This window comes from Glycine soja, chromosome 16 (genome assembly GCF_004193775.1).
Source record: "Glycine soja cultivar W05 chromosome 16, ASM419377v2, whole genome shotgun sequence".
In the NCBI taxonomy this organism is placed as follows: Eukaryota; Viridiplantae; Streptophyta; class Magnoliopsida; order Fabales; family Fabaceae; genus Glycine; species Glycine soja.
In genome coordinates, this window is record NC_041017.1 from 30491660 (window position 1) to 30504570 (window position 12911).

Consider the following 12911-nt stretch of genomic DNA (forward strand, 5'->3'; position numbering starts at 1 on the left):
TAATGGATAAGAAATCCAAAGTTCTTGGTAAATGGTCACCTAACTGGGATGGACCATATGTTATCGAAAAGGTTTTTCGTAAAATGCCTATGCGATTTGAAAAGTAGAATCAGACAATTATATTGGTTCGATAAATGGAAAGTACTTAAAAACACAGAGACCAACAATAACTGAAACAAACATTCCCACCACGTATAAAGTTAAAGTGAAATTTGATGTGCAAGATAAGATATTATAGTAACATCCAAATAATTGCTACAAAAATACCATGTTCTCAAAACAAGTAATATTTGAACACATTATTTTTAGGGGCATTTTTTTTACCTCTATTATGTAAAATTTCTCTAAGTTGTGAAACTTATATATAGTTTCGATTAACTTGTCTCGAGAGAAACAAAAGAGGGCATTTTACAATGATCGATATATGAAACAAAATTCGAAAAGTTGAATGTGTCATCAAAAGAATTTATTTCGATAGAGATCATGAAGTTTTCAATGACTTTATTCAAGTACGTGTGGAGTTTAAAAGCACTCAAAAGCAAGTCCATTTAATTTTGAAATATTAGTTGTAGTGGTTCGGTAGATTGAATCGTATCACTCAACTCCTCAAGCACCGACAACGCCTCACAGTGAAATTATTGGTTGCTGATTTAGAAAGTCGTCATGTATGTATTCATTTCCAACTTTTATGAATTCATATTTCTTTATTTTATTGTATTTCTCTAAAATCTTTATTTTTCAATCTTCATTTCTTCTCAAATCTTTATTTTTCTACTTTCTATTTCATGTTACTACAAAAATTACTATCAAAGTATAATAATTATCGAAATTAACTTTTTAATTGAAAATATATTATAAAAGTTACTTATAAATTATCTTATAGATCATTACTATAATTAAAAATAGATATATTTATTGAAATTTCTATTATTATATGTATTAAGTATTAAATAATTCTTTAATAAATTAAATATTATGAACGTACTTACTTATAATTAAGAATGAATTATATGTTTCATCTTTAAACATTCATTTGTTAATAAAAATATTTTCACACAATTAACAATACGTTACATCAACAAATCTAAAAGCCGTGTGAGGGTGTTAGATCCGTCAATGGATGGTAGGGGACGTTGTAGATCCTAAATTAACAAGAACAAGAGGTTTTTAAAAACCTAAGCTTTGTAATTATGTCTGTTTTTTTCTTTGTTACTTTGGTCTTTTCATTTGTTGAATTCTTCCCACTCAAATCGGTACTGTTGTGGATTGGTTGTACCTGTAAATCTGGAGAAGAAAAATGAAAAAGAAAAGGGGAGAAGAGACAAAGAAAGGAGAGGCAGAATGTTGCCGGAGAGAATGAACGTTGTCGCCCGAAATCGTCACTGGCGGCTATGTACGGTGATCAGAATGAGTAAGGTACCAACGAGGAGGAGCATGACAACGAAGAGATAGTCAAGGTCGTTGGAAGAAGTAGAAGGAAGGGAGAGAGAAAGGACGGTGACCACAAACCAAGAAGTGAGGGAATCAGTTTTTACTTTAAAAAAAAAGTTAAATTAATAATTTGATATCTATAATTTTATGATTTTAATTTTTTTTATAATTTACATTTTAATTCTCTTTTAATCTTTATATATTAAATTTTTTTATTTTTTATTATTTTAATTTTAATTTTTTTTGTTCTTATAATTTAAAATTAATTTTTTTAGTCTTTATAATTTATATTTTAATAATTTTTTAATTTTTAATAAAAAATATATAAAAATAATTAATTACAAATTAATTATAAATTATTAACTATTTTTTATTACAAATTATAAATTAGTTATGAATTATTTGTTAATATTTTTTTAGTTAATTATAATTAATAATATTATTCATATTTTAATAGTAATGACTAAAAAAAATTAAAATATAAAATATAAGAACTAAAAAAATTAATTTCAAACAACATAAACTAAGAGAGAATTAAAATATAAACGATAGCAACTAAAAAATCACTTTAAATCTGTAAGGACTAAAAAAAATAAAACTATAAGTAATTAAACTTAAAAAAAAAATCTTCTTTTTTAAAGTAATCTAGTGTACGCAGTTCTAGTGTAACCTCACATCTATCTCAAGATCCTACGGCTAAGAAAAGGAGTTGTTCAAAACTCATGCTATGCACCGTGCATACCATGTAGGGGTATCACACCCAAGAAGCCGTCCTTGAAAGTAACCATCTTTTAAGTTATTATTATTTTTTTTATTTTATTTTTTTATCAATATACCTTTATGGCCATAATATTCATACCATTATTCTATAATGTATTTTCTGGCAAAATGTTTTATTTTTAACATTTTAGAAAGCATTTTTTAAAATATTGTTATGTCTTCTAGAAAGTACTTTCTAAAATATTAAGAATAATATACAGGGAAATTCAAGCAAAATATTAGGACCATTAAAAATCTATGAAAAAGAAATTATACAATAGAAAAACAATTAAAATGGAAAAAACATATAATTAATATTTTTTCTTTAATCTGAACAACTCTAGGAGGTGCTCTGTTGTAACAACTCAAAGTTTGAAGGATGAAAAAACCTTAACCCTAAGCAAGAGATCAAGGGGATGAAAGAAGTAAAAGAGAGGAGGAAATGTGATGAAAGAAAAGGAAATGCATTATTACTTTGGAAAAAGTGAGTGGAAAGAACTGGTCCAAAAAAAAAACTAAACTAAAATAGAAGAAAAGTTAAATTTGGAATCTATCCTTTTTAGTCTCTCAAAGTAAAATTTTTATGTTTTTTAATCCCTCAAATTCACAAAATACTTATTTTAATCCCCCTAACTTATTTATTTATTTTGGACAGGTTAGTTGCATAATTCGTAACGGATTTTTTTCCCCGACTAAAGAGACTAAAAAAGCACTTCAGTAATTTGAGTACAAAAGACTAATTTTAATTAAAGAAACAAAGAATCAAATCCCAAATTTAAAAGACTGAAATAAATTAAACTCAATATCAATTTTTTACATTCAAATTGCGTAACTCAATGTTCGAATTACTGGAATCTGTCTAATTGAGAGAATTGGAATAATATATATAAAATCATAATTCTAACATCAGTAAAATCATTGTAAAAAAAAAAAAGAATACAAACAAACGTAAGTCGATATTGTAATACTACTTGTAGCGTTAGGATCTAGGGAAAAAATAAAGCAAAAACTACTCATTATGTATTTGATAGGACGAGTGGTGTAATACTAAAATAGCCTATAAAAAGAGAAGGCATTTAGTTTGCTTTTTTTTTTTTTGCTTGGAAGACCTTTGTTTCACAAATTATTTATTTGTGTCTTTCTGGGAATGAGGTTGAAAAAATTTATTTCCAAGTTCGTTTTGAGATAATAAAATAATTATTGTTGGATATGTAATAGATTTTTAAAAATACTCGAGCGATTATTCAACAAGCTTTGGAAGGAATTCCTGCCCGACCATATCAAAATTTAGAAATCCGATGCTTTGATGGAGAAAGAGTCAGAATAAAAAATAGTTTCCAACTTTTGAATTGCCAAAACAAAAACTTTATGTAAGAATTGAAGGCCCCAAGTAAAAATTGGAAATTTTTCTAACAATATTCTTGTATTATATTTCTAAGATTAAAGAAAATCTATGAAATAATATTTCTTTAAGAGTTTATAATATTTTATAACTATGCTAATTACTTTCTTTATTTTTAATTATAAGATCATTTTCAGAATTTATTTGTTCTCTTTTTCCCAGACTTTTTTATAATTTTTAAATATATTAATTATTTTTTCTTCTGCGTACCTTTACTTAATTATTTTCTTTTTAAACATTAATAAAAAACAATTAAATGAAAAAATGAAAAAAATGATAATTTTAGAATAATAGTATAAATAATTATCAAATTTAATGTAATTAAATAAATTAACCACTTTTCTTAATGACGTGAATTAATCAAAAGAATATTATAATTAGAAACAAAGGAATATTATACAGTAAAAAATAGGAGAAATTAAAATTTAAAAAAAAAACTAAAAGCTAAACACCAATCCATTTCTTTCTTTGAAGACATAATACAAAAACCAATTACTGAAGTTTATTAATTCAATGAGGTCTTCCTCAAAGAATTAATCCAGAGTAAAAGCCATGCAAATCACATGACACTTCTCAGTACTTGTTAGCTGCTGGAGATTAATCCACATTCTGCAATCAACACATATCTTTACATTTCCTCAAACTCGTTAATATAAAACTAAAACTCCACTACCAATGAAACATATTCATGAACCCTTTATTCACTCACGCTGCTTTGGCAACATTGAACTACTATCTGACACAGCAACATTACCTTGGTTCTCCACATATGGCCTAATGAAGGTTCTCCTCCACCACACCTCAAATGCCCTTTGAAGATTGGGACAGCTATCACCAGTTTTCAAGAAACTCCCCAACCATGAAAGCAAAATGCTTTGTTGATCCTCAAGAGGCAAGGTGAGAATAGTCCTCCCAATTCCTTCCTCCACAAGTTTCCTATCAAATGACCTGCATCCATGCTGCAGCCAGTTGTAGTCATTCATCAGAGGCTGCAGCCATGTCTGTAACAACAACCGGCGCACATCCTTTGATGGCAACAACTCCCCTCTTCCAATGCCAACATACAGTCTCCCCGAAAGGCAGCTAACATAGTAGCGTGACACGGTCGGCAGCTTTGCATGTAGCACAGCCAGTTCCTGTTGGTTTGCCCACATCAGTGCAAACTCATCAGCAGCTTGTTTGTCAATTAAAATCTCAAGCAACCATGATAAGTTATCAGCTTCGAGAGCAATGCACTTTGCTGTAGGATTGTGGTCCTCACTCAGTTTGTCTGGTTCTGCAGCCTGCTTGAATAGAGACAGCAATGAATCCAAGCAGCTTCTGCATGATCTGTAAATCATGTCATTGCATATGTCGGTTGATCGCGCATAGCTTGGAAGACTGTTGTTCTCCCTGAAGAGCTTTAGAACAATGGATTTCATCTCTCGACGGCCACTTTCCTCATTGCTCTTGAGAACAAGGTCGATGATGTGGGAAAGAGTGTCTTTTGGGACATTAGAAATGTCGGATGAAATTCGTTTCAGCACAGGGTTGACTCCAATTCCTTCTGCTTGGAGTTGTAGTACAGTTGAGACCACCTTTTCTTCCTCTTCTTCTCCAACCCAAGGGACTGCCTCCAAGTACTCCAAACATGATTGGATACACGAGCTGAAGCCAAGGAATTCTGCTACCTGAGGGAATATGACATATTTTAAGTTTTGCAATAAAACTTTATATTTCTTTCTTCAACTTTCAACTACCAAGTGATTCTAGGAAGGATTTAAGCATATGCTGATCATAAAGTATCCACTGAACTTCAATTTTTTTAACAAATCCTAGTGTAAAGCAGAATATTATATGCTAAAAGCATTGATCAAGGTGCCCTACTGTTGAGCAAAATGTACACATTTTGTTTAGCATTTCGTGGAAATTCAAACCAAATCAATTCGAAAAATGTAGAAACTCTAGACTAAGGCTTCAGTTAACTTAGACACTGAAAATTACCACTTATAGTTGCATAATCTAATGAAGTTAAAAAGTCATGAATGCATCTAGTCATAGTAATCCACATTCCAATGTGTAGTGGCAGAATATTACCAAAATATATATATATATATATTAACAAATGAGGTAAAATTCCAAGCAGATTCAGCAGGATGACATTAACTTCAGACAGATGCTATCTTCTTTTGTTCTGACCTCAATTCTAGCTCATCTTCAAAAACTAGCTCTCCACTAAGAGCTGTTTAAGTGCATGATAGAGTACTAGTTATCTCATAACTTGTAACAGCCCATTTTTCTACAAGAAACAATTTTTCAAAGAAAGATGTTAACAAAACCAAGTTCTAGGGATTACCTGTGTCTAATGCCCCCCCCCCCCCCCCCCCCAAATTGTTTTGCTCTGTTGGAATTATAAGTAAAATAGAGAGGGAAAATAAGAAAGGGGAGTAAAGAAGAAATAGGTTAGAAAAAAATGTATTGTTTGGATTGATAGAAATGAGGAAAGAAAAGGACAAACAAAATCTACTTGTTTAGATGAGAAGAATCAAGAGTATACAAATTAAAAAATTAATTTGGCCCAACATATTTAAACCTTTTTTACTCCATTATTTTATCTTGACATAAAATTATTTACTATAGTATTTCAATGTTTTAGTTTATAAGAAATTTATTTATGAAACTAAAAAAATACTTAAAAAGAGAGAGCTCTCCCCTCCCCCTTTTCAATTTCAGGGGGTTGGATCCCACAAAAAACTCTCCTTCCCATTTCTCCTCTCAAATAAACAGTGAAATTTTGGTATTTTTATCCTATCTCCCTCTCTATTTCCTTTCTCTTTATTTACACTCAAAACAATGTGTTAGGGAAATATATAACACAAATGGGTTCAAAATAATGTTGAATATATAAACAGGAAAAATAATAATATATTAAAGGAAGGATCCTTTGAAGTTTGAACTTATTTAAGTTATTGGTGTAAGCTATCTAAATAGTAGGGAACTGGAATTCACACAATGAAGAATGGTAAACAGTTAAATCCTCATGCAGTGGTTTGAAATAACAAGGAGAAATATTTTAAATGAAGGGGCATTACGCTGCAAAAGTAGCTACTGTAGTTTTAGGCTAATAGCCACAACCTTTCATAATCATACCTTGTTGATACAGGACCAAAATGTTTTGACCAACATAAATAATATGATGATCTTGTGGCAATAAAAAGTAATTAACTCAGAAATCATAAAAATAAACCGCCCCCATGTGACACTATTGTTATATCATGATCATTACTACAGTTCTCGATCATGGAACCCTTCATTCTGCAATAGAACTGTTGACCTTCTGGGTCAAATATATTTACATACAAGTATGCATTACAAGATAGCTATGTAAATACTTTTGAGGAGCACATAAGTATATACTTGTTAATATCTATCATCAGGGCCAGCCCAAGGGTAAGGCTACTAAAGCTCAAGCTTTAGGCCCTCCAATAAAATATTATTGCTATTAGTTTTTATAAAGCAAAAAAGCTACATATGTTGACAAAAAAGCCCAGCATATAACTCCTCAAAATCTGTTTTGTTTTTGGTCTCAATCAAAGTTTGACCAACCTGTGTAATGGAAGCACCTCCTCTTTTAAGACCAGAGTTGAAAAGAAGTAATGAAGTCAAAACAATCAAGACCTACCAAGAAAAGTAAACCTACAAATAGCCCTATAAAGAAATTATTCTTGAAACAGCTGTAATGCACCAGTTTCCGTTTCACTACGGCAGTTTCCAATTCATAATCAATACTCGTTTACAGCATCACAAATGAACATTAATAGTAGTAGTTTGATTTCTTAACTCGAGTAGTATAATTAATGAGGGGAGTATTAATTCTCTTTATCAGAGACATGAACATTAAGCACTCAAGCCAAAATTGTATTTCAAAAGAACAAATGAACAGATGCTGAGACACCATAAAGATAATCTAAAAATTATGATACCTATTAAAACAAAAGATTGATAGCAAAACAACACATTCAACCCCAGAAACACATTATAGAAAGCGGAGTTGAGTAAGCTTAACAGAAGTCAAGGTTGATTAAAAAAAAACACCAAAGCAAGACAAAGATTGCAAATTACCTTAAGTATTCGAAGAATGCGAGAAACACTTTGCTTCATAAGCCGTTGCTTCATCTCCTTACAGTACATAAGACCAACAGTTTCAACATATATCTCCACATCCTCGCAGTCAGCGATTTGGAGGCACGACATACCCGATTGTTCGGAGAGTTTTTCAGAAAAGAAACCACTCTTCTGGGTCAAAACATCCCTGTGAACACTCAACTTGACACAAAACCCCTGCTTTCCTAACAAAACCACTTTCATATCACAAGTTCCAGGCTCACCAAACTCAATAGCAACCTTCTTTGGCAAAGATTCAATTTTTTGCCTGGGTGCCCTCTCTGCAGCAGCCACAGATGTGGTGGTAGGTGGAGGCCTTTCTGGAGCAGTTGAACATGGTTTTTCATCAGAAAGCACCAATCTTGAAGGGGCAGATGATGCAGTTCTTCTCTCACTCACTGACACAGACACAGGCACGGCCACTGGCTTTTTCTGAACACCGGTTTTTGGTGGGGGTGGTGAAGAGGGTTTGTGTTTATTGAGAGGATTTTGAGTTTTGAGGCTTTTCTGAAACACCACAGGGGAAGGGCAGCACCAAAACCCTTCTGGTGTGACAGCTATAGGAACATTCTTAATCTTGGTTTGGCCTTGCTCAACCCTGGTGAGCCTAATTTCTGCCATGTCTCTACCAAGGGTTTCACACACACACAAAGCTAATGAGGCAGAACAAGGTATGAGAATGAGAGCATTACAAGTAGTGAAAAACTGAAAATGATGCAGTGGAAGAAAAAACCAAACAAGCCCCTCGTTTTCCTATGTAGCAAACAACCAAATTGGTTGTATTGTACTTGCAAGTCAAGTCAAAGGAAAGAAAATCTCTCGGCAAATTTTGTTCCACTCTTTCCGCAAGTTCAGCTCTTCCCTTGAAAATAGTGTTTTTCCCTCATAACTAAGTAAACATCAAAACAAGCCACATAAGCATATCTGCAATCTTTTAACTTGATCTACTTCTTCTTCCCTCAAAGAAATACTGCAGTGACATAGAAATTGCATGGAAAATGAGAAATGCTCTTTGATTTTATTTTTTTCTCAAAAGACTTGCTTGAATCCCAAATCACTATAATTTTACTTCAGAGAGAGAGAGAGAGAGAGAGAGATTAAAGCATTTTTAATTTTAAAAGTATAACCGAAGAGTTCTCAAGCCAAAAGAGAAAAACTAGAGAGAGAGAGAGGAAAAGGCCAAAAGCACACAGAAAAACGGGTTCTTTCTCTTGACACTAGTAACCGCAGCACCGCCAAAAGCATTGAACTTACCAAGACAATTTTTGTCAAATGAGAAACCTCTGAGAATCCATGTCTTTATCTTGAGCTAACTCAAACTGAACCCCCAGAGAGTGAAAATTGACAGAACAGGAGCCAGCCACAGTGCAAAGCATGAAGGGAACCACAGAACATGTAGTTCTAGCCACAGTGTAGCACACAGTTGCAACCTCTTTAATTTGTAAAGTAGAAGGAATTAGAATTAGAATCAGAAAAAAAGAAAGAAAGAAAAGCAAAAAAGGGAAGAAACTAATGGATGATGATGATGATGATGGCTCATGGGGTGTGTTTCCATGCTTTTGATGATGATTGTCTTTGTACCTCAGTGGGTCTCAGAATTTGCATCACTTGGTCTTGTTGGACCCCAGAATAATTTTACACCATTTTGGTGGCATTGTGTAAAAGTGACTGTTTTTGTTTTGGGAAGAAGAGAAAAAAGAAAAAGTAAATGGCTTGCTTTTCCTTACCTCTATGATTTTTAGGTTCAAGAGTGAGTTTGAATCTTGTTATGGATTGATAACAGAAGCATGCCAGCAATTTAAAAAAGTACTTGTAGTATTCAATTAGTATTTGAGGAGGGAAGTGAAGGCATAACACTTTTTTTTCTAATATATTTTTAATTATTGATTAATATTTACGTCTATTATAAATCTTAATCTTTATGAATTTTAAGAAATTATTGTTTTAACAGAAACATTTTTAGAAACTACTCTTACATAAAAAAATTCATTTTTAAAGAATTATTACCATTCTTGTTGAGTCACATTTTATATCTTAATATCATATATATATATATATATATATATATATATATATATATATATATATATATATATATATATATATGAAGTATTTTATTTTATTTTGTAATCTTTTATTCCTTTTAAATATACTTCTTAATTTAACTTCGAATGATTGGTGAAGCAGGACAAAGCAAGTTGTTGCATCTGATGGAAAGAATATGCTTCTTGATTTTTTAAATTAATTTAATTTAACAATTAGTTTATTAGAAACTATAAATTCATTGAATAAGAAATAGACCCACAATTTTTATTAAATTTTAATTAATAACAAAAGAATATCAAAAAATATATATTACACAGATTGCTGCTGACATTTTCCTCTTGGTATTTTGCTAAATCAAAACTGCACACTTCTCCTTATTCTTTTGTTTTTGTTTTTGAGTTTATAATGATGAAAGTTGCAGTTAAATATTATGGTATTTTGGGGGACCGAAAACGATGGTTGGTGTGTGTAGTCCAAACCAAAAGCAGAATATGCTCTGTTGCCTTCTTCGTTCTGCAGAGAATTGGATGGCGGTGCTTGTTCTTTTGTTGACCCTGTTATGTTCGGTTGCACAACTTTTTCTAGTGCAATATTGAGCCAGTCCATTAGGTTCACACCGTGTGGGGCATCTAAATTTGGAAGCTTGGTATGATATCCAATCGCTAGTTAAACGTTTATGGCATATGTATGTGATGCCATTTTAAATTTTAATGGTATAATGAGAAATAGTATCATATGTAAAATCGAGATATGGAATTTTGTATTTTAGATATGTGGTCAAAAGTTTAATTTTTAAATAAGACTATGTTGAGATTATGAGACTTTTATTCTATTTTTTATTGTACATAAGACTATTATAAGTAGTAATTCTCAGATGCTTAGTTGCATGTTTGTATGTCACACACCTAACGAGCACTATTAAATCACTATGCGTTTACTGTCATAAAACCTAACCTAACCCTTTTTCCTTCTTTAATTTCTTGCATGGAAAACGAATCCTCCCAACCTAAAGTTTGGCATGCATTGATTAATTTCCGGTCAAGCAAAATTTAACTGTTCAAAGTATACGAAGAATACTAATTACTGAAAACTGCCAACGAATCTAAACATGATAGATTTAGTAGTACTAGTCTACTGCAGTACTATTAGAGCATGGACGCCAATGACAATCCAACACTTGATTGAATGATTCAGAAGATAATGAGCGTTGAATGTTGATTCACAATTGCCTATTTTGGGCTGAACAACTTGCCATTTGACTTGGTTTTAGTAGCCGCGCCTAACTTTATCCAAAAACAAAGTCACAAATATCAAATATGGAAATTTATCAAGAAACAATGCAGCAGCTTGCCACAAAAGTCAGCAAGAGCATCATCATAGATTTTACCAGTGGGCTATGATAGTCATAAGAACAAACTGTTCAGTCATATTTATAGCAGTTTTATACTCATGCAGCAAGCTTGGTGAATTCTTGTTCATGAAGGCATCCAAGATAAGATATAAATTAAAAAAAAACATGAGCTTGCTATCACCATGTATACTATATCTTAGTATGCAACAAATATGTATATACCAAGAGCAACATTCTTCAAAGCATGTCCAAGTCCAAGTTTGAGGGATTGAAACACAACTAATTTTTCAAGAGGAATCTAATAATTTAATCAAACACATCATAAATACTTTTTCATCAGCTTTGATTTCAATCAATTGAAATTAAGTTACAACGAAGTAATTGAACAAATTTAACATAGCACTAAATTGCACAGATCAAATGTTGGGTTGCTTATGCGTTTCTGAACATTTTCAACATTACTAGGAATGTCAAAACGGAAAAGATTAAGCAAAGCCATAGTAGGTATTAGAAAGAAGCATGCTGGAAATTGTTATGAAATGACATCATCAATTAAATCTAGCCTCACCATCAACATATGACGTAAAGTTTATAATAAGGGATACATTGATAAAGAATCGATATGGAGACATGTCTAACATCAAAAGAATAATTCCAAAAACAAAGTCACGAATATGAAAATTTATCAAGAAATGTTGCAGCAACTTGCCACAAAAGTCAGCAAGAGCATTATCACAAATTTTATCAGGGTTCTGGGCTATGGCAGCCAAAGCAACAAACTACTACTCAGTCATATTTCTAGCAGTTTTATACTCATGAAACACAAGCTTGGTGAATTCTTGTTCATGAAGGCATCCAAGATAATATACAAATTAAAAAAAAATATGAGCTTGCTACCACCATGTATAATATATCTTAGTATGTCACAAAGATATATATACTAAAAACAACATTCTTTAGAGCATGTCCAAGTCCAAGTTTGAGTGATTGAACACACACTATTCTAGAAGTCATATCTCACAAGGAAGATATTTGAATACACATAGTTTTGTCACTTTTTTAGATATTTGAACACACATTTTTCAGCCATATTTCATTCGTGCATTCTTCATAAGTTTCAATGTTTTGAATTAACTCTCCGATCTCTCCTCCTTTTGCTTTTTCCTTTCAAAATCATGCATTGGTATTAGATAGGCAAGTTGTAAAACAATAGTGTTATCAGAAAATTAAAAATTCCTCTTTTTCTATGTTACCCATAAAAAAACCAAAGATTTGTTTGCACTATAGATTATAATGTCCACGTATACAAGCATAAGTAGAGTAGAGACTCAAAAGCTAAAGAAGCAAGCTCACCACATAAACTGGTTTGACTAAATTATGGATCATCCTTCCTCGTCTTCTAAGTGAGCTACATTTTGTGAAAATGTCAGAACCTTCCCTTTAACAGTCTCATTCGTCTCGTCTGGGCTGTTTTCGAAAGAAAATTCATTTTGCACATCATTTATATTGTGTTATTTTTAAATTGGTATAAACAACTATCAACAACCAAAGCATAGAACATAGGCACTTAAAATTAGTTAACCTAACCTTCTTGTCAACTAAAATTAGCTCAAAAATAGATTAAGGCGATCTAGGTATTGTCCACATGTTTATCACTCAAACATCAATCTTCTAGGTTTCCTTTTGGTCATCTATTTTGGTTATGGAGTTCAATCTACGAAACAATGCTACACAAATACACAAACTACAGTTATTGCAAACAGAACCACTACAAATCAC

At 31.8% G+C, this 12911-nt stretch overlaps 1 protein-coding gene across 2 annotated transcripts; it reads right to left on the reverse strand.

Annotated features, from left to right (window-relative positions):
• Window positions 1–4030: 4030 nt before the first annotated feature.
• On the reverse strand, window positions 4031–9478 carry LOC114390641 (BTB/POZ domain-containing protein At3g50780-like). Of its 2 annotated transcripts, none has more exons than XM_028351453.1 (4): window positions 9463–9478; window positions 8990–9167; window positions 7694–8705; window positions 4031–5262 (listed from the first exon to the last, which is right to left on the reverse strand). In XM_028351453.1, the coding sequence occupies exons 3-4, from the start codon at window positions 8354–8356 to the stop codon at window positions 4294–4296; spliced, it is 1632 nt and encodes a 543-aa protein (XP_028207254.1). In that variant the 5' UTR covers window positions 8357–8705; window positions 8990–9167; window positions 9463–9478; the 3' UTR covers window positions 4031–4293. The 2 variants fall into 2 exon arrangements, with proteins under 2 accessions (XP_028207254.1, XP_028207253.1); XM_028351452.1 differs by lacking the exon at window positions 9463–9478 and adding an exon at window positions 9317–9455.
• Between the last annotated feature and the right edge of the window lie 3433 nt (window positions 9479–12911).